The sequence below is a fragment of the Larus michahellis genome, chromosome 3, assembly GCF_964199755.1.
Source record: "Larus michahellis chromosome 3, bLarMic1.1, whole genome shotgun sequence".
NCBI classification, from domain to species: domain Eukaryota; kingdom Metazoa; phylum Chordata; class Aves; order Charadriiformes; family Laridae; genus Larus; species Larus michahellis.
Window position 1 is genome coordinate 12,468,194 of NC_133898.1, and position 18,621 is coordinate 12,486,814.

General features: G+C 41.7%; 2 protein-coding genes across 9 annotated transcripts in view; one reads left to right on the forward strand and one right to left on the reverse strand.

Annotated features, from left to right (window-relative positions):
- Nucleotides 1-12,525, forward strand: part of RTN4 (reticulon 4) — a 76,132-nt gene extending 63,607 nt beyond the window's left edge. For all 6 annotated transcript variants that reach the window (XM_074578612.1, XM_074578613.1, XM_074578614.1 and 3 more), the window contains 5 exons: nucleotides 988-1,126; nucleotides 7,843-7,912; nucleotides 8,549-8,595; nucleotides 9,856-9,914; nucleotides 10,373-12,525. In XM_074578612.1, the coding sequence (XP_074434713.1) occupies nucleotides 988-1,126; nucleotides 7,843-7,912; nucleotides 8,549-8,595; nucleotides 9,856-9,914; nucleotides 10,373-10,415 (358 nt within the window). In that variant the 3' untranslated portion in view covers nucleotides 10,416-12,525. The remainder of the gene's footprint in view (nucleotides 1-987; nucleotides 1,127-7,842; nucleotides 7,913-8,548; nucleotides 8,596-9,855; nucleotides 9,915-10,372) is intronic.
- Nucleotides 12,060-18,621, reverse strand: part of EML6 (EMAP like 6) — a 136,682-nt gene continuing 130,120 nt past the window's right edge. For all 3 annotated transcript variants that reach the window (XM_074578610.1, XM_074578609.1, XM_074578608.1), the window contains 4 exons: nucleotides 18,107-18,210; nucleotides 16,798-16,951; nucleotides 16,311-16,411; nucleotides 12,060-14,439 (listed from right to left, as the gene is read on the reverse strand). In XM_074578610.1, the coding sequence (XP_074434711.1) occupies nucleotides 14,415-14,439; nucleotides 16,311-16,411; nucleotides 16,798-16,951; nucleotides 18,107-18,210 (384 nt within the window). In that variant the 3' untranslated portion in view covers nucleotides 12,060-14,414. The remainder of the gene's footprint in view (nucleotides 14,440-16,310; nucleotides 16,412-16,797; nucleotides 16,952-18,106; nucleotides 18,211-18,621) is intronic.

Genomic DNA, 18,621 nt, shown 5'->3' on the forward strand with positions numbered 1-18,621 from the left:
TGTAGTAAACGCAAAATGAGTGCTCTGTTACAGATATGCTGCATTGCTCCTTCTCCCTTCAACATGCAAATTAGATAAATTAGTCTCTATTTAAAGAGTCTAAATTGCCATAGCCACTGCAACTACAGATAAAAGTTGCAGTGTGGTGAAAAGAACACTTAACCAGATAGGAGCTTATATCTTTCTGTTAAAAGAACTGTTGTCACTAACTGAAAGAAGTTTTTTTTAGCAAGTGATGAAAAACTTGCTCATTTTGCTGTGCCTCAATGTGTTTGTTACAGCTTAATGGTATGTGCCTTCAGCGGTATGAATGGATTTTGCAGGATTTTTTTCTGTTTGAGAAATGAAGGAATCTCAAGTCTCGTAGAAAATTAGGCTGTCTAATAGTACAACAGGAAAAACAAGCAATGATGCACACCCCACAGCCCCCCAGGCTGTCAGTGTCTCATTTTTTTAAATACACGTTGGCCTTATTGGTGTACCAGATTGCAGCATAAACTGGGGAGTAGGAAGAGACTTCGTAGACCAGGTCGCGTATGTGTCAGTGGTGCTGGACATGGTTTTGGCCGCTCAGTAGCCTTGTCTGTTCACAAACACGTTAGCCAGCGCACCTTTTCTGCCTAGTCCAGTTGAGACTGTGTGTGGGTTCGTAAATGCCGTAGCACAGTAAGAAAGAAACAGTTTTTTCTTCTAAGGCGTTGTGGAGTTTTTTTTAAGGTTCACTTTTACCTTCTAAGAATAATTTATATTAGTTCTGTTCTGTCATTTTAGGATTCCTCATTTGGTGAGGGTTTTCTCTTTTTGTTGTCCCTGCCCAGGGCAGGGGGGTTGGAACTAGGTGATCTTTAAGGTCCCTTCCAACCCAAACCATTCTATGATAACGTAAGAAGGATGTATGTTGATATTGTATATGTAACATATAACGTGTGTTGATACTGTTGGGCAGCACTGTTGAAGTAAAGTTTCATAAGCTCTCCTTTCTTGCAGGGCTTACTTGGAGTCTGATGTAGCTGTGTCTGAAGAGCTTATTCAGAAATACAGTAATGTTGTGCTTGGTCACATTAATGGCACAGTTAAAGAGCTGAGACGTCTCTTCCTAGTCGACGACTTAGTTGATTCTCTGAAGGTAAGTCTGCTTCACCTGTAGATACAGCAGCTTTGGGTAAATAGATTCTTTGTTGACCTAGGTTAGCAAAGCCCACCAGTCCTTATAAAGATGAATGAACAATGGCATCTTTGGCTCTGTATAAGTAAATAATGAGTTTTAGTTTGCTTGTTAGAAGTCCTAAGCCTTTTTGGTTTTTTAAGAAGTACAGCTTTCTGATAGCCACACTGAATTGAACATAAAGTGCTGCATGCAGTAATAGAGTGGATAACTTTATCTGTATTTTGACAGTATAATAAAAAATAATGAAAAACTGAAATAAGCTCAGGCTGGGCTGTGTGCAGTTCAGCTGTTACACTTCCTTGCTGGTGCTTAACAGCAGAAATCTTTTAAGAAAACAATACATTGGGCGTTCAAAATTTGTCGCTAACATGTATCTCTCCCTCTTGAAAAATCTGTGTTTTGGGCACAGTCTGGTTTTGGTTTGTTTTTCTGTTTGTTTCTGTACTGAGACTACCAAGCGGTTAGTTACTTGCCTTAAACAGTAGGAGTTCTTGCGTACGCATTTTTGCTGGGAGAGCGAGGACTGGCTGCTGCCCTTGTTTTACTAGGAAAGTGGGAAGGTGGACACCTGTTCCAGTCCCTGGATTTGGCTGGGAATAGCTGTTTCTCATAGTGATGCAAATTACTGAAATGGGTTTTGCAAGTTACTCTACCTCAAGCATGCAATACTGTCTTAACAGATACATTGAATATGTCTAAGTAGTATTTAGTGGGGTCTATTGAAGGTGACAGAGCAAAACTGACAAAAAAGAATAATAATTTAAAAAAAAAAAACAATTGGCTGAAAATCTTTCAGTTTTGTTCTGTAAGAATTATATTCTCTTCTTTCAAGCTAATCGTCTTTCTTAATTTTTCAAACAATTGTTTCTTTTACTGAGTACAACGTGTTGTCCATTTCTTTTTCAGTTTGCTTAATCTTCTTGAACTAAAGTTGCATTTGTCCTCCAGTAAATCCCTTACTTAGTTCTTTGTAAAGTCCTTTGAGTTGTTGTGGCGTTGGGGAAAGGGGTTTCTAGTGAAACTTGGAGAAAAATAGGAAGGCTGTAAAAGTCGTCGTTATATTTGTGGAACAGAAATCAGAGGCAGATCTCCGGATCTTACCCAGAGTTTCTAGATCCAGTTTCTCATTATGCTCCCACTTAAACACAGTGAAGAGTGTGTGCTGGAAATATTGCGGCTGATGTTGTGCAAGTCTCCTGCAGTAAGAGTCCTTTCCCTCTGGAGAAGGGAAAGATCATAACGCTGTCGGGTTGGTACCTGGGGTCTGCTGCTCATGGTAAAGATTCATTTTCTCAGAAGGGAAAGAGGAGATGGGATATTAGCCCAGGGATTTGTGTAATAATCTTCCTGCTCCTAAAAGGTTGTGCAATAAAAGTGGTTTTATGAGGTGGCTGTGCATTCTTATTTTCTGGTTGTTTTTTGAGGACATGATTGATACTACTGCCATGGGTTTACGGCAGAATAGCTTAAATAAGGCTGCTATCATCTGTGCCTTGCAAGCGTTTCCACACAGGGACTGCATTTTGGTGGCAAGATCCTCTCACCGCTGCCCATCGTTTGGCTGTAGGAAGCTGTGTCTCGCCTTTGTGCTTAAGTGACCAAGTACTTAGGGTTCATCTCTGCAGCATCTCAAGGCCACAGCCTTGACCAAAAGAATGACTGTCACATGGCTAGAAATGCATTTTGATAACTTAAACTTGGTGTGCAAGGAAGGGAACGTATTCTTTGTTTGTTGTGTTTTTTAAGGGCATTGAGTTTCAGTGTTCAAAGAAAAGTTATTAAGTTGTGTTTGGATCTGATTAAACAACATCACAGAAAAACTTGTAGTCACAAGGCCACTTTATTTCTTTTAATAATTAAGCCCTTTGTGAGATGTTCCTTCATATGAGTTATAAGAATTTCTACACCATTTGTTTAGAGATCACAATCCCTTGCAGTAAAGGAAAAGGAAGCAGTGAACAGCCAACTGCTGTTTCAGTTAACACTGTTTTAAAATTAGGCCTTTCAGAGGAATTATGTTAGAAATAGAATTAATTCCATTCAGAATGTCTTCGAGGCACTTTAATAACTTTTAAATTACTATGGTATATAGGAAAGACATGTTTATTCAGCTGAACTAATTCATTTCCCCTCTCTTCTTTTGACATTTAAAAGGTTTTATGTAGGTTAATTAGTCTTAATTTATGGTAGTTGGGAGCAACCCTTATATGTAACCAGTGAATGTCAGGACAGTTCACAAGCACAAGTAACTCATTTTGAAGTGCTTGAGGAGAACATTAAGATGCTGGGGTCTTATGTAATACAAGGGCCCTGGTTTTAAAAAAAATAAAAATATCTTGGCTTATGTACTTTAAACATCTTCACTGTAGGAAACAGCATGTTTGTGTATAATTAAAGTTACAGAGCTTTAATGTAGAAAATGTCTGCAGGTCAGTTTATTTTGTGTAGTAGTTCTGGCTGTAAAATCCGTCTTGTTAAAATTCTTTTCTTTCCTATTAAACAATACTTCAGTCATGGAAGCCTTACAGTGGACTCTAAATGTTTATGCAGCACAAGAAGTTCCTCACAGCTCTTGAGGAGCAATTCCAGAGGAGTCCTTGCCAGAGAGTCCCAGGATAAACTGCACTTTGTCCTGATAACCAGCAATCTAGTGCTTCACCCCCAGCTGCGCAATGGCAGCTGCTCTGTTCTGACACTGGGGTACAGTTGCTTTCAATTTGTCATTGTTCAACTGATGTTTCGAGAAACAGAGCTCTCTGCTGCATTTGAACTATTTTATAGTAAAGAAATTGATATATGGACACTTCTGGATTTGCCATTAAATGTCTGTATGCTTTGGGTACTGGGGAGCCATTAAGCATCGGAATGAGGTAGGCAAAAACTCAACTTGGTCGGTCAGATATACTGGGGTTTTTACTGGTTGTCATTGTAACATTCAGGCTGAGCTTGGGCCCCGCGCTTTCCTTCTGTCCTGAGTGTGTGGAAAGAGCAATGTTATCTGTGTAGGTCAATCCTGGGTCGCCTTCTGCTTTTTTTATGTCTTAGAGCTTTAAATGTTTGGACGTATTTCATGTAAGCCTTTTTGCATTTGTAAGTTTCTCTGAGTTTGTCTCATTTCTAATGAAAAAGAAACCCCAGAGACCAATACATAAATGTGGGATTGAGATCAGCTCCACTTGTTCCTGGGCGTGTTGTTTTAACTGTCAGAAGAAGTGTGTGAAGAGAGAAGGTGTTGTGGGAGGGGGGCTCTGAGGTTTTTGCTGAACTTCATTTGCTTTAGTAGCCCCAGCTTTCAAAACAGCTGTCCCTTCCTGATGGGGCAGAGTGAGCGGGTGCTTTCACTGGGGTCAGTGGTTCCCTCTCCCTCACAGTATGTAGATTATAAACTGCACGCACAACGCAGTTCATTGTTGGACCCTGATGCTGCTCTGGACAGACTTTCAGAGAAGCAAAACCTGTGTCAGTCAAATGTTAACTCCTGGATTTTGACCTTTCTTGGGCTATAAATTCAGTGCTCACTAAGTAAGATGGGATAGTAGCGATAACTGTTGGACTCTGTGATTGATTCATATTGCTACCCCTCTGCTTACATAAACTCATGTTTTCTGACTTGGTCATAGTCTTCAGCAGTATTACTGAATGTTCACCTGACCAGGGCGGTGCTTAGTTAGCTTCAGTAATGGTGTTCACGCAGAGGAGATCTTGGAGAGCTGTCAAGATGCTTTGCTGCGTGTGCTTGAAGCTAGCATGTGTAGTTTACCAAATGCACAGCCTGCGAGAGAATCATTCTGAATTATCACAAACGTGGGGGCTTTTTGCTATAGTGAAAGTTGTTGACTTCCTCTCTTCGCTGGGGAGGGGAATGTGCTGCGGCTACAGACTTGCTCTGACAAGAAAGTATTTGCTCTGTTAAAATGTCCTGTGCAGAGGCAGGCAGCCAGCGCTCACCCGGGCATTGCGGAGAGCAGAAGGTTTGAATGAATCATGACGGAGTTTAGAGAAATCTGCTTTATTTTTCTTGATAAACCTGCCAAAATCCTTCAGTGGGAACGCTGTTGATGGTAACATTGCAGCCTTGTCTGAGGATTAACTTTGTGCCTCTAGTGCTGCTTGCATCACATCTACAAAGAAATGACAGATAAAGAACTGCATCGTTTGCAACTAATCCTACCGCATTTTGAATGGGATCGGCTGTGAATGAAGCTCTTGAAGTAAACTTTATTTTGTTACAGGGGTCATGCGATTAAACCTGTATTGATTGTCATGCCCTTACCTTATTGTTGCTTGTTGATTTTGTTTGGTTTGTATATTTTGCCTCTTAGGATAAGCTAAAAATGGATGTTTGGGTACATAACTTCTGAGTAACTTGGCTGCAGGCTAGATCCTTGCCCACACCCACAGTCCTTTGACATGCTTTTTTTTTCTTTCCAGTGCTTTGTACCCATCTTTTCCGTGTGTGTATCTCCTGCTCATTGGAGTGCTTCACTTTCAGTTGTTAACTGTGCCCAGATCTTCCCTCTCCGATGGCAACAGCAGCCTCCACACCGTGTCTTTCCAGCTCTTCAGTGCTTTGCAGTGTCTTGCACAGAAGATAACCAGATGTGCTTAGTTGATTAAAGGGCTGGGGGTCTCATCTGTGTGCACTGCACAATGCAAAGCATAATGCAGTGCTTAGCAAGAAAGAAGCACTGGTAAATCTGTATATCTGAATATCTGACATCCAGATCCTGGCTTTTGCTCAGTTCCTTATGGGCTGTGCAACACTAGAAGAAACTGGCTGATTTTCCTCGGGGAGGAATCCTACACAGAAATAGAGCTGGCAGCCTTCAACCCCGTCCCACCCCACTATAGGTCAGAGGTGTGCTTGGGACACTCTCCACCTGGCAGAAAGCTGAGGGGCTTGAACTTCTGCAGATCTTTGTGTAAAGCTAGTGAAGTGGAGCGGAGCGTCTACAGGACAGGGGAGCTGTACGTGTGCAGTTAGCAGGGCAGTGGTGGAGGAAGAACAGCGTCTGGGTACAAGCTGGGGGCCGATATACGAAGACAGACGTTATGGCAGATTAGGTGTTTGAAAACAGAAGGACGTCTTCGCTTCTGAATTTGTCTCTGACTTAGAGCCAGCTTCTTAGTATCCAAAGCTCCTTTTTTTTTTTTTTTTAAACGAAAAAAATTAGTCAAGCCAACCTTGCCATGTTACTTTCCAGTTAGTTTTTTTTCCCCTGATGTGACAGCAACCTTTGCCTAGTCTAGTGTCACGTCCCGCTCTCAGTAAAGAGGCGGGGTAAGTGACTTCAGATTCATAAAGTCTCAACGGCGCAGACTAAGGTGAGATAAATCTCAAGGTCCATATACAAACATTTATTAGCTTCCCCAAATGGTTAGTATAGGTCTTAACAAGTCCATGATAACTGGTGAGGTATGTAACAAATTATGGCAAATGGTGAGGTATGCATTGTGTTACTTAACAATTCTAAGAGAAAAGAGAAACTGAGGGATAGAGAAAGGAAAAGACAGAGAAAAAGACAGAGAGAGATCACTGGTCCTGGTTCCAGCATCTTTCTCAGGGAACCTTCCCAGGCATAATCTTCTTCTTTCTTGGAAAAATCTTCCCAGGTACGGTCTTCTTTCTTGGGAAGAATCTTCCCAGGCACAATCTTCTTCTATTGTTTCTTCTTTTTCCCCCCTCCTAGGGGCACTTATTTTCCCCTTTTATGTTTGCTGAATTAGCATGGTCCACCCCCCTTGCCAAGGACAGCCTCATCTCAGGTTTTTCCCTTCTCCCAGGTGATGTGTAGCATGATTCGGGTGGAGAGACGAGTGACATAGTCATACGTGTTTAGCATGATCTTCATTAGCATAGGCAGGGGTGTGTGCTTTCGTGTGCATTTCGTGGATAATGAAGCAACGGTCACTTCTCGGACACAATGGCCTCAAGAACTGAGAACTAGCAAGCTTATCACACGAGTGGCAGAACTATCCTGTCTTCACAAGACAGTTCTCCCACACTTTCAGGTGCCAGAAGTGTTAGCCTTATCAGTTCTTTGAAGGCCAGGCCTGCATTATTTATTTCCTTGCGAGTGTTTGAGGCATTCCATTGAAGGCTTGGAGGGCCTTCTGCCCCTCGTCAGGGCGTTTACAGTCTGTCCCTTACATCTAGCCGAGGGTTCATTGAGACCTTTGCGGAGCTGAAGTGTGGTTTTGATAGCTTGGTGCTGCCGATTGCGCTGCAGGCCTGGACTGGGTGCCCTCGTATGTTGCCTGCTGGGCTGCCACACAAAAAAATGACCTGCTTTCTTTCTGGCTGTGTCACCAAGTGCTGTGTCGTGTGCCAGCGCTTTAAGCTCTCACTTGCCTGTCTTGTTCCATCTGTTTGCAGGGTGGGAGGTAGGAGCTGTGTTTGCCCATTGGTATTAGATGTTGAGCAGCCACCGAGTACTAACAGCTTTTGGTTGCTGCTGACTTGGGATGAATTCAGCCTGATGACCTGGACACAGGAGGCCACGTATCCTATTACTGAACCCTTCAGCCATCTTGTCACTTACCTATAAATACATGAGATGTACAAGGATGGAGTTTGGGGCATTTTAGTTCCGTATGTGTGGTTAGAGAAATTCTTCCACTGCTTCTGGTAAGATAGACTGTGGGCTGACATGCTATTTTTTTTTCCTTTTTAGTTTGCAGTGTTGATGTGGGTATTCACTTATGTTGGTGCCTTGTTTAATGGTCTGACATTACTGATTCTGGGTAAGTGTTTTAAATTGTGTTAAATACCTGGCATATAAAATAACCTTTGAAAAGCACTGAAGTCTGTTTGGTACTGAGGCTATTCCTGTGTTCTTGGGAGTGTATCAAGATGTTATAGTTGTGTGTCCTTCTCTAGGACGTTGATAACGCTGCAGAATGGATCATTTTGAATTGCAGTGTTGAATTCCTTGAGGTTGCTGTTTCCCCAGACATTGTACCATTTAAAAGCATGTTCTGTTGTGCTTGTCCCTTTCAGGGTTAGCCTCTCTTGAATATTATCATTGTATTGTGGCTTTGGAGGAGGTACAAAATTGACTCTGGCCATGTCCCACTGCAGATAGTTTGTTTCACTGGCAGAAACCTAAGCATCCTTTTTGAAGAATTTGCATAACCCACAGTGAAAAAAATGAATTGTGACCAAATTTACTGCCCTGCTAATGAGACCTGGAGAACAGCCCAGCTTCTCCTTAAAAGGGATTGTTTAAATTACCAGCCATCAATTTTTGTATGTGGCTTAGCTATTGCCTTTTCTTGTACCGTTTTGAAAGAAATGTCAAGGTGTGAAAACCAGTCATTGTTTTACCTCAACACCATCCGTTTTGTCAATATTTATACCTTTGATGTGCTCTTTTCCAGCTTTGATTTCGCTCTTCAGTGTTCCTGTTATTTATGAGAGACATCAGGTGAGTGTTTAATACAATTCATTAAATGCTTCATAAAACTAGCTCCGTTGAAGCAAAACTACAAGCGAATACCACCAAAATTCATTTCAGTCTTCTAAAATTTTTAAAGCCTTTAAAAAAATAGGTCTTTAGCCAGGAGTTAGGGCCAGGGCCAAGGGAAGCAAGTCCACTCTGAAGTCTAGCATGTGCTTTCCCCTCCTTTTTGGTGGCAGTGTCAGAAGATTTCCCCAGCAAACAGGTGCAAAAAAGGCCCGATTGACCTGGAGACCTATGATCCAGATTTGGTCAGGACTAAAGCAGCAGTAGGCACGGTGCATTAATCCTCATGTAAGGACTTTTAAAACAACTTCTGAAGAAACCCCTTTGGAGCCTGATACTCAGGATTCATGTCCTGAAGCCCTGTAGAATTTGTAGCCCTGGCAAAAGCAAGAGGTGGGGGATGCTCAGCACAGTCCAGTGGTGCTCCTGTGGAGAGACTAATGTAAAAGAAAGAGGTAAGAGGGAGCCAAAATAAAATGCATATGATTAAATTGTAGCCAAGCTTGAGCAGGGACTGTCTTCAGGAGGTCATAGCGCAGGAGCGGGGGAAGCTAGCTGTGGCTTAGCAGTTCCTTCTCCTCTTTCAAAAACAACCCCGCTCGTGGAGGCCAGCCTGGGACTTAGGAAGGGAGGAAGAAAGGCACTGAGCAGATGGCAGAGCCTCTTGGGCCCTTCTCTGAGCTCCTAGGAAAGAACAAAACACAGTGCAGTGAAAGGAAATCCTGTAGCCCTGAGGAAAGATGATGGACAATTTGCATGGCTTAGCCCGGGCTCCTCAATCCCCTTGATGAGCTGAAGGCTGCTCTCCGAAGGCGTAAGCCGTTTAACAGGCCCGGCCCACCTAAGCAGCTTTCCTTCTGCCCTGTGCCCGGAGGAGCCGACTGCTTCTCGCCGAGGGCTCGGGTTGTGCACCCTGGCACTGGGGCAGCCTTGAGGAGAGGCAGGGGGAAACACTAGGGAGTGGTTTGACAGAATGTGCGGAAGCCAGGGATGAATTTACTTGGGTACTTAACCCGCTGTTTCCTGTCATTGTGTGTGTTCCCGGAGGCAAGCACTAGCATGTGCTGTGGCTGAACCCACGGGAGCCCTGGTATCAAACTGGGAAAGTAAATGCGTTTGAGCCCCTTCTGTCAGTGGTCTTTCAGGTAAAGCACGCCTCCCTGGCAGCAAAGCAACTGTGTGTAAGAGCTGGTCTGTAACGTCTGTCACCTTCAATTTCAGGCCCAAATTGACCATTATCTGGGACTCGTAAACAAGAATGTCAAAGATGCGATGGCCAAGTGAGTTGGGGTTTTTTTGGGGTTTGTTTTTTTTTTTTTTAATTTATTTCACTTTATAAATAATGCTTACAGTTCTTGGTATGTGGGATACACCTGTATATAATAAATGCATTACATATACTAGTCCTGGAAGAAAAAAGTCCTTTGTTTAAATTTGGCATGGTTATGAAATTGGCTCCTTTCTTGCTGATGCTGTTGTTAAGTTAATCCTATATTATTTCTAACGGAAATCTGTGTAAACCAGAAAACCATTAGTGAAACATGAGGCCCTCAGCAGTTGCAGTTGAGGGGTGAATAAAGAAGAATTTAGCAGTTTCATTGATCTCTGAGTGTAATAGTTCTGTGTTGCTGTGGTAATTATCTTCACATGGTGCTGTTTTTAAGACTACGTTTACACCTCCTTTTTTTTTTGTTTGTTACTCAAATGCTGTTCTTTTTCCTCTCCTGTTCCCTTGTAGGATCCAAGCAAAGATCCCTGGGTTGAAGCGCAAAACCGAGTAAAAAGCCTGAAGCAACTTACCGATAGGAAGTTCATCTTTTAAGGGGGAAAAAAAATACTCATTTGGATTTACATGGGGAGGGTCAGGGAATAGCAAAAGCCTTGACATTGCAGTGCAATTTACAGATCTTTATTTTCTAGCAACGCAGTGTTTGAGGAAAAATAACTGTTTTGACTGCCATGTGTTTCATTATCTTAAGTATTGTAAGCTGCTATGTATGGATCTAAAACTAATCATCTTTCTTTATCCTGTGTGCAGCACTGTCTAATACAAAAGATCTGAGAAAGCTGTACATTTTGCTTCATCAGAGGTAGTCCCTGCTGCGTTCCAGAAGAGGTAGTGCAGGTGGAGCGGAGGATAACACTTCCCAGTTTGTGCACTGTGTATGGTCTGTGTAGATTGATGCAGATATTCTAAAATGAGATGTTTTAGAAGAATATACCATTTTAGCAAGTTTTGAAAAATCTTGCCTTTTTGGTATGAGTATAGCTGTATCGTGATTTTATTGTTTTATCAATTGCCTATATATATATATATATATGTGTGTGTGTGTGTTTCACAAAGCTTAGATCTTTCAGCTGCTCCACAGTGCTTCATACGTCAGAGAATTGACTGATTTCTGGACTAGCTCCATAGCACACAAGCTTGAAAAACTAAAACGTCTCTGCAAACACTAGCATCTGTTTAGAAAAAGAACAACAAAAAAACAAAAGAGAAATGAACAAAGGACCCTCCACATATGTTAAATTATAGCATACACTTCGTTGCACAAATGTACAGTAGCTGATTTTGAGCAAGTAATTTTACAGTCTCTCAAACTCTGATAATCTGTGGACCGAATATCGAATGCTGCAAATGTTGTTTGGAAACTTAACACCTTGTTATGCAAGAAATGATAAATGAAAAGTTATACACTTGCAGTTTAAGCTGTATTGAACTAAGTCTGTGGAATGCATTGTGAAATGTAAAAAAAAACAAACAAAAAAAAAACCCCAAAAAACCAAACACCAACAAAAAAGCAAAAAAAAACCCAAAACCCCCAAGTATCAATAAAGCTTATAGACATAAAATAATATCGGTATTCTGCTTTCTTTAGGCAAGTTTAATATATTTGTGTTTATTTTGTTTAAGTTCATTGTGATTAAATATCCATTGTACATGGTGGTGGAAATAGTTTGTCAAACGTATAGCAATGTGAGTAGATGGATTTTTCGTAATACCTTTTATTTCCGTATGTGCAGTGCGAAGCAGTTTGTTCAGTTCCAGTTACAGATTTGATGTCCCATATAGCTGTGTCAGCCGGTGATGCTCAGTTCCACGCGTACTTCTTGTAGCGCAGATTCTTGCCTGCAGTGAGGAGGCCTCTGTGCTGAGTACTGAAGGCCCTGTTGTTACCACCACCAGCTGCGCCGACAGCTCAGCGACATGGGGGTGACGGTGTCAGATGCCACTTAAGCGTTGTGAGTTGGTTGTTGAAAATAGTGACAGATGAAATTTTAGATTCTGCTAAACAGAAGTGAAGATCCTTGGGTTTATTTTTGAGACGATAATGTATGATGCCATATTCCAGTTTGAAGGGAACTGGAAAGCAAGTCCCAGTAATCTTTTCAGATCAAAATGTTGCATCTGATTTAAGAGCTGGACATTGAAAACTTGTATCGAAATTTATTTGAGACACAGATTTTAAATTAATGGTGTCTTGACCATTGAAAAATAAATTCATGCACTAATATTTTAGTTTACAGTATAATACATCATTACTTCTGAATATTTTATACATAAAGCCAAACCATATAAACATACAAATTTTAAGTGTTTTCCTGACAGACACTATTGCTTTAAGGTATTTTTCACATCACCATTTATTAATGCATTCTGCCACGCAACTGGATTTATTTGGGATACAATCAATGTGAAAGGAAGGCAAACATTTTTACAACGTAGGCAAAGAAGGTGCTTACTGACATCACCACCTAACATGATTACATTACTTGATCAAGAAGGTTTCTTTAAAAACAAGACTGCATAGGGACTTCTACTGTGTATCTGACAAACTGATCTTCTGTATAGTAATATAAGGCATTAATAAATTCAATTTTAAAAAAAGGTGATTCTTTGAGGTTGCTGAAGCACTTTTGTGTGTTAAATGTACATTGATCCACCCCTTTAAATGGATATTCATTGCATCCAACAGCTACCTTTTTATGCAGTGGGCATCAGAAGTGGTCTGGCAGGAAGTTTCCACAGTTCAAAACTATAATTTTCCTGAACTGGGACTAAAGCACTAGTTAACATGTATTTTTAAAGACTAAATGTAAGTCTAAATGTTTTATTTTGGCTCTTATTTCTTTTGATTAACAGTCTTTTTAAAAGCAAGGTAATTTCAAAATACAGATGTTGTTCCGTGCCAAAAATCTCAAAAAATCATTTGTTTTGACATTGCCCACATTTTCTGTTCTTTTTTTAAACGGTTTAACTGGAAAAAGTTGAACTTACTTTTCTTTCTTCAAGTCCACTGTCCTTGTAGTTTTTTGTTTTGACAAATGTTCGTTAACAATTTTTGAACAGCTTTACTTGCCTTTTGTGAACATCTGCTCGTGGTCTCCACTTCCACGTGGAGGCAAGTCTCCCTTCAACTCAGCTGTCTGCTGCCCTTCTGCCCCACGATCCCACAGCCCAGTCACAGACAAGGGGGCTGCACGAGAAGCGATGATGGGGAGAGGAGTCCAAATTTAGCAAAGATTCTGCTTTTCTTGAGGATAGGTAATTTTTCTGCTATCAGAGTGATTTGTTTTCTACTCATAAGCAGCATGGGACTAGCTGCCTGCTGGAGAGTACACGCAGTCCTCGCTAGTGATGTACCAGGCCTTCCTAGAGATCGCTTTGGATGTCTTCAGGAAGTCCCTCCGGAACGGGAAGAATGGGAAATAGCGATTGTGGGAGGCTTTCAAACCACTTCTTAAATACACTAAATGGCCACTGCCTGTGATAACAAAGCACAGTTTCCCACAAACAGCGAGAGTGCAGGAACACTTGGGGAACAACTCCCTCGTTATTTGTGTTTAAATCTCTTTATCCAAGTCTCTCCATACTCTCTGTCTCTACTCACCATTTGAAGTAAACTTCAAATTCCGTCTGCAGTTCAAGCTACCATCACAAACCAATTGTGAACAGTTTTATCAAGAGGTCTAATGCCATCAGGAATATGTCCTTATCACAGCACTTAACTTCTTGGTCTCAAAATATTTTTGAATTCAGTTGTGAAGGTATTAAAAAAACAAAGCAGGAAACAGGGATAATGTAAGTACACATCTAGAAAAGGTGTTAATGGTTAGCCCTCCTCTGAGTGAAAGTTATAGCACCGTAAGTTGAAAGCAAGTGGTGGGAGGCAAGACTGTAGCCCATACTACTAGGAAATTATTCAAAGGCACTTAATGGATAGAAAATTTTGACAAATATCTATATTTTAAAATAAAATGGACTTAAAAAATGATAGTTTGCTCCCTTGATTACTGAAAGCTGAAGTGTGAACCCCAGCATGCTCATTAAAAGCTTGCAGTTTTACTCAGTTTACCAAATAGGAGTTTTAAGCAGGTATGGTTAAAAACCCACCAACTTTCTTGAACAAATGTTCAAGGCATAAATTTTGAAATTATGCAAATTAAAGGGCCCAGCATTTTCTAAGTGTGCTCCCTTTTCAGACATGGTTTGAGTAACACAGTATTAGGCAAAAGCAGCTTTGTGAGTGAACTGTTCATCACTTTGGCCTATCCAGGTTACAAAACAATTCCCTTTCAAACTTCAGCTTCCTTCTCAAGCATACTGGTCTTTCAAATGCAAGATCACATTCACGTTCAGTAAATTTGTGTGAGTAATCTGAAAATGTGTAATCCATGCAGCATCGTATGGAAATCACAGCAGCTGAAGGGGTAGAGGCATTCGTGGCTCATCCAGAGCAGTCACTTGGTGGTGACAGTAACAGCAGCAATAGAGTCTCCTTTCAAAGACATCGCCACACAAATACACTACAAAGAAATTAATTGAGAAGATAGTTATTTTACTGAGGAACTTAGTATGCTATGCTGAAGGTTGTCATCAAGAGAGACAGGCTCTGTTAAATATGGCCATAAAAGTAGATTTACCAGCAAGATGCCGGGTAAAGCAACGTTAAGCCGTGGAGTTACTCAACAAATAGCGGCACTTGAACGCGCTTCCTTTTCTCAGGCGATCGTTAAAGTATTGTAACTAGTGCGTGTGTGTTTTAGTGAAGGCCTAGAGGTTGTGAATGCTATTACTGTATAGTTGTAGTCAGTAGACATGACCTTGCGAATGGGGCCAATCGGGTGCAAGTGACCCCCAAAATACAGCTGTAACTCTATAGTTACACTGGAAATCCTCATCATAACTATACTGTCAAAATTAAGGCAGCTTTTCTGAGTTTATGTAACTCCAGCCTGCAGGCTGAGAACTGGGGTGTGGGCAGCTTTTGTTCCTATGCAGCTGCTTTTTTGATCTGACAGCTTCCTGCTCTCCTGCAACCCCGTTCTAAAAGAAAAACACCTCCTTCCCCTATCCACCCCCCCCCCCCCCCCCGTCTTTTTCCCCCCCAGCGGAAAATGAAAACATCTGGGGGTGGGGGGGTGGGGAAGGGCTAAATCTGAAGAACAGCTCATCTCATGCAATGGGAGGAACTTAAATTGACTGTTAATTTAATTGACTTGTTAATTGACAAGTTAAATTGACTGCTGGGTCTCCCAACAAGCAGAACATAGCACCAGTAGCTGTGCTGCAGGTGCTGCAGGCTTATTGAGGGGAGCCAAGTGACATGAAACACACATCAGTATTTAGTTTTCTGCTTCTGGAAGAGATGTGCAGTCTCATTCACCGGCAGAAATGACTCAAATCCTGCAGTCTCTGGTTTGTGTTCTTCCTGCTGAGTAAGCAGTTGTAAATATCTGGTTCTTTACTGCAGCTTCCTGATACTTGCTGCCATGAGAATTTATGCCCTTTCATTTCCCACCTTGCTGCTTTTCGGTTTTTCTAGTTCTACGTAAAAGAAGTCTTTTACAGTTTGTGTTTAACCACATTTAGATTTTGTTCCTCACCGCTTCGCTCCCTGTTTTGCTTGGCATTAGTGTCCTCTCTGAGCAGTACTGGAAGCTCAAATAGACTTGGGAGCGATCTGGCAGGAATCACATGTGTGCGCACGCACACACGCTGGCTGTCCTGTGGGGTTTTTTTTTAATTTATTTATTTAGGTTAAAAAAAAAAAAAGGCACAAAAACACTCCAACACAAACCTAAGGCACCTTTTGAGAAGCCTCCTGTTATTTCAAATGTCTTTCTAAATCTGTCTATCCCGTTCAGACAGAATTCCTGTCCTACCCTTTGCTGGGCTGGAGCAATTCAGTTATTTTTATGTGACTGACACCCTCGCCAGCTGTCTTTGTCTGATCTAAATGTTCTTCAGACACACGAGTGGTTCCTGTGCCAGCAGCTGGGGTTCCTTCAGCACCTCTTTGCACCCACAGTCTCAGAGGTCCCTGCTGGCCCACACAGCGATCGGTAAGGCCTGCCTAGTCTGCCCTCTCACAGGGAGAGAGGCAAGCCGAGGAGCTCCACGCAGATGCCTTGTACCCTGCTGGCACAGAAACCCAAGTGTAAGATGTTTTACCCGGTAGACATGACCTTGCGAATGGTGCCAAAGCGGCAGGGGCCAATCGGGTGCAAGCGACCCCCAAAATACAGCAATTCCACAGTAAGAAAAACAAGGTAAAACTATCACATGTCAGCAGGCTTCAGTGAATGCCGAGTGGGCTGAGAAAGCTGTTAAAGGCATTGCTGTGGGTTTGGCGTAGAAGCGTCCAAAGTTTTTGATCATCAGAAAAAGAAGTTACCTGCAGTCATAGCCTCCTGTACTTATAACGTACTTGTCATCATGAGAAAAGCGTATGTTGGTGACATGCGCAGAGTGCCCAAAATACCGCTTATGTTTGGCCTGTTGGAAACAAGAACAGAAGTTCAGGAATTGGTCCAGCAGCGTGGCATTGCAGAGTGACAAAGCTGCCTTGCAAGAATACACAAATCACCTCCCCAGCAGTACTGGTTTCTTCAAGCCCACGGTAACCCCAGCTTAGCACCTGATTCTGTGCCCTCCCCAGTGGCTGCACCACGACAGCGACCCTGTCATCTGTGAGCTATTCTCCCGGAGACAGCCTGTCTGCCACCCAACTAACCCCCACCCTCCTGCAGCCAGCACTGGCCAGGAGCAGCCTGGAGACGACCTGTTGGATCGTGCCGTTTGGACGCCTTAAAATCGGATGCTAAGGAGTTTGAACATGGGGAAAAGCAAGCTGGTTAGATTAAAATAAAATATCCACTTACAAATTTTTCTGTGCATGGGAAATCAAACAGTTTCACCAGGCCAAAGTCATCTCCTGTGACTATATTTAGGCCAGCATGGGTCACACATGCACAATTGACATCTGCCTTTTCTGCATTTCGTGGCCAAATTCCAATGACTTCGTCTCCAAGAATGCTGTTCCAAAACCAAGTTTAAAAAAAAGAGTGTTAGCCCGTAAGACTTACTTGCCACTGCTCTTGAGGATGGTGAGGCAACACAGGTTAATAAAAAGCTGCCACCTTTAAAAACAAGGCTCTTCCCTCTAAACCATTGAACTGAATGTGATCTCATCACAGAAAGCATCACAGGAACGTACCTTTTTTTTGTGTGTGTGTGACTCAAACTATCTATCCACAAATCCTGAGGTTTCTCTCCTGTGAAACCACTCGCATCATTTTATACAAGCAGCTTGTGCGGCTATGGTCTTCTCTTTTCCTTATGGACATGTAATTTTTGACAGCAGTGGTCTCTTCTCTTAGCCCTAAATTCTTGAATGAGGGGATGCTTGTTGGGATGTAGAGTATTTCTTAAAATAGCCGTTCTTCCCTTTGTTCCTTTATAAAGTTCCTTTATAATAATTTCTATTTACCTGCTTATTAACTGTCAGATGTATCATCTGCTGCACTTCCACAATCTCAAAAGTCCTTAGAAATTAGTAATTTGGGGCAGATTGTTATGTTTGATGATAGCAGAGCAGTAAAAATAGGAGGATTCTCACTTACCTTCTCCTAAAACCTCCTAAACCCACTGTTTAATGCCAGATTTGCTTTTGGCCTGTTCCACTTTCTACAGTAAGAGCCCAGCCATGGTTTTGTTATCATGGTGGGAGGGTCCTATGTGAATCCATGTCAGTAAATATATTCTAATGATACCCACAGTTCCTTCCTTAATGTAATCAGCTCGTGTTTCCATGCCTCCTATGCTGCTTGTGTTTGCTGCCAGCAGGCCAATAAAAGTGAAGCTTTAAGTGGTACAGAGCCATGTGAGGGGTCATGCACCTGGGAAGCCTGGGACAAATGGCAACAAGCCACTGTGGATATATGACAGACAGCCCAAGCACTAATAATTGCCACAGACACCGACCAGCTACAAACGTGTTTAAAAAAAAAAAAAAAGCGTGTAAGAGACAGCTCTGAGTAAGGGGAGCGTTTGTGTGCTCTCCTGCAGGTTTCCCAAACCCTGGGGACATTTCAAGCATTTGGTTTACACAATGTGATCTTGTGATCTGATCTTAGTTCTGTATTACACCTGTCCCTGATCATGCAGAATGTTGTTCTTTAGGTTTTTTACCTTGTCCACGTGGCCCATGTGATCTTTTCTATTAATGCAGGATCTGTTATTTGCTTTCCTAGTGGTACCTCGTGAACTTGCCGCTTATAAGCACCTGTTGATACCTGAAAGTAGGAAAGGAAAAAAGCAACTAACTTTGCCATAAATACATCATTTTCTTTATTTATAAGACTTCCAGCAGTAATAATCTCAACAGGTTTTATCAGGAAATAAAAATCTAGGATAAAATTTCTCTTTTTTCCAAATTAGCTAGAATTCATTATATGCAATATAAAGTAATAATGGTAACTGCGGTCTTCATATGCATACTGCATAGCTGATAGATTTCCATTTAGTTATATACTCTATGGTTGATCTCAACCCAATTTTACTAAATCAGGAAAATTTCAGAAGGAAACTTCTCATTCAGCTATCATGAGCATCTCATCCTAGGGAAAGAGAGGAGAACTGCTTCTATATTGTTATAATCCACAATTTCTTTCTCAGTGTTCTTTCTCTCTTGAAATAAGGGAATA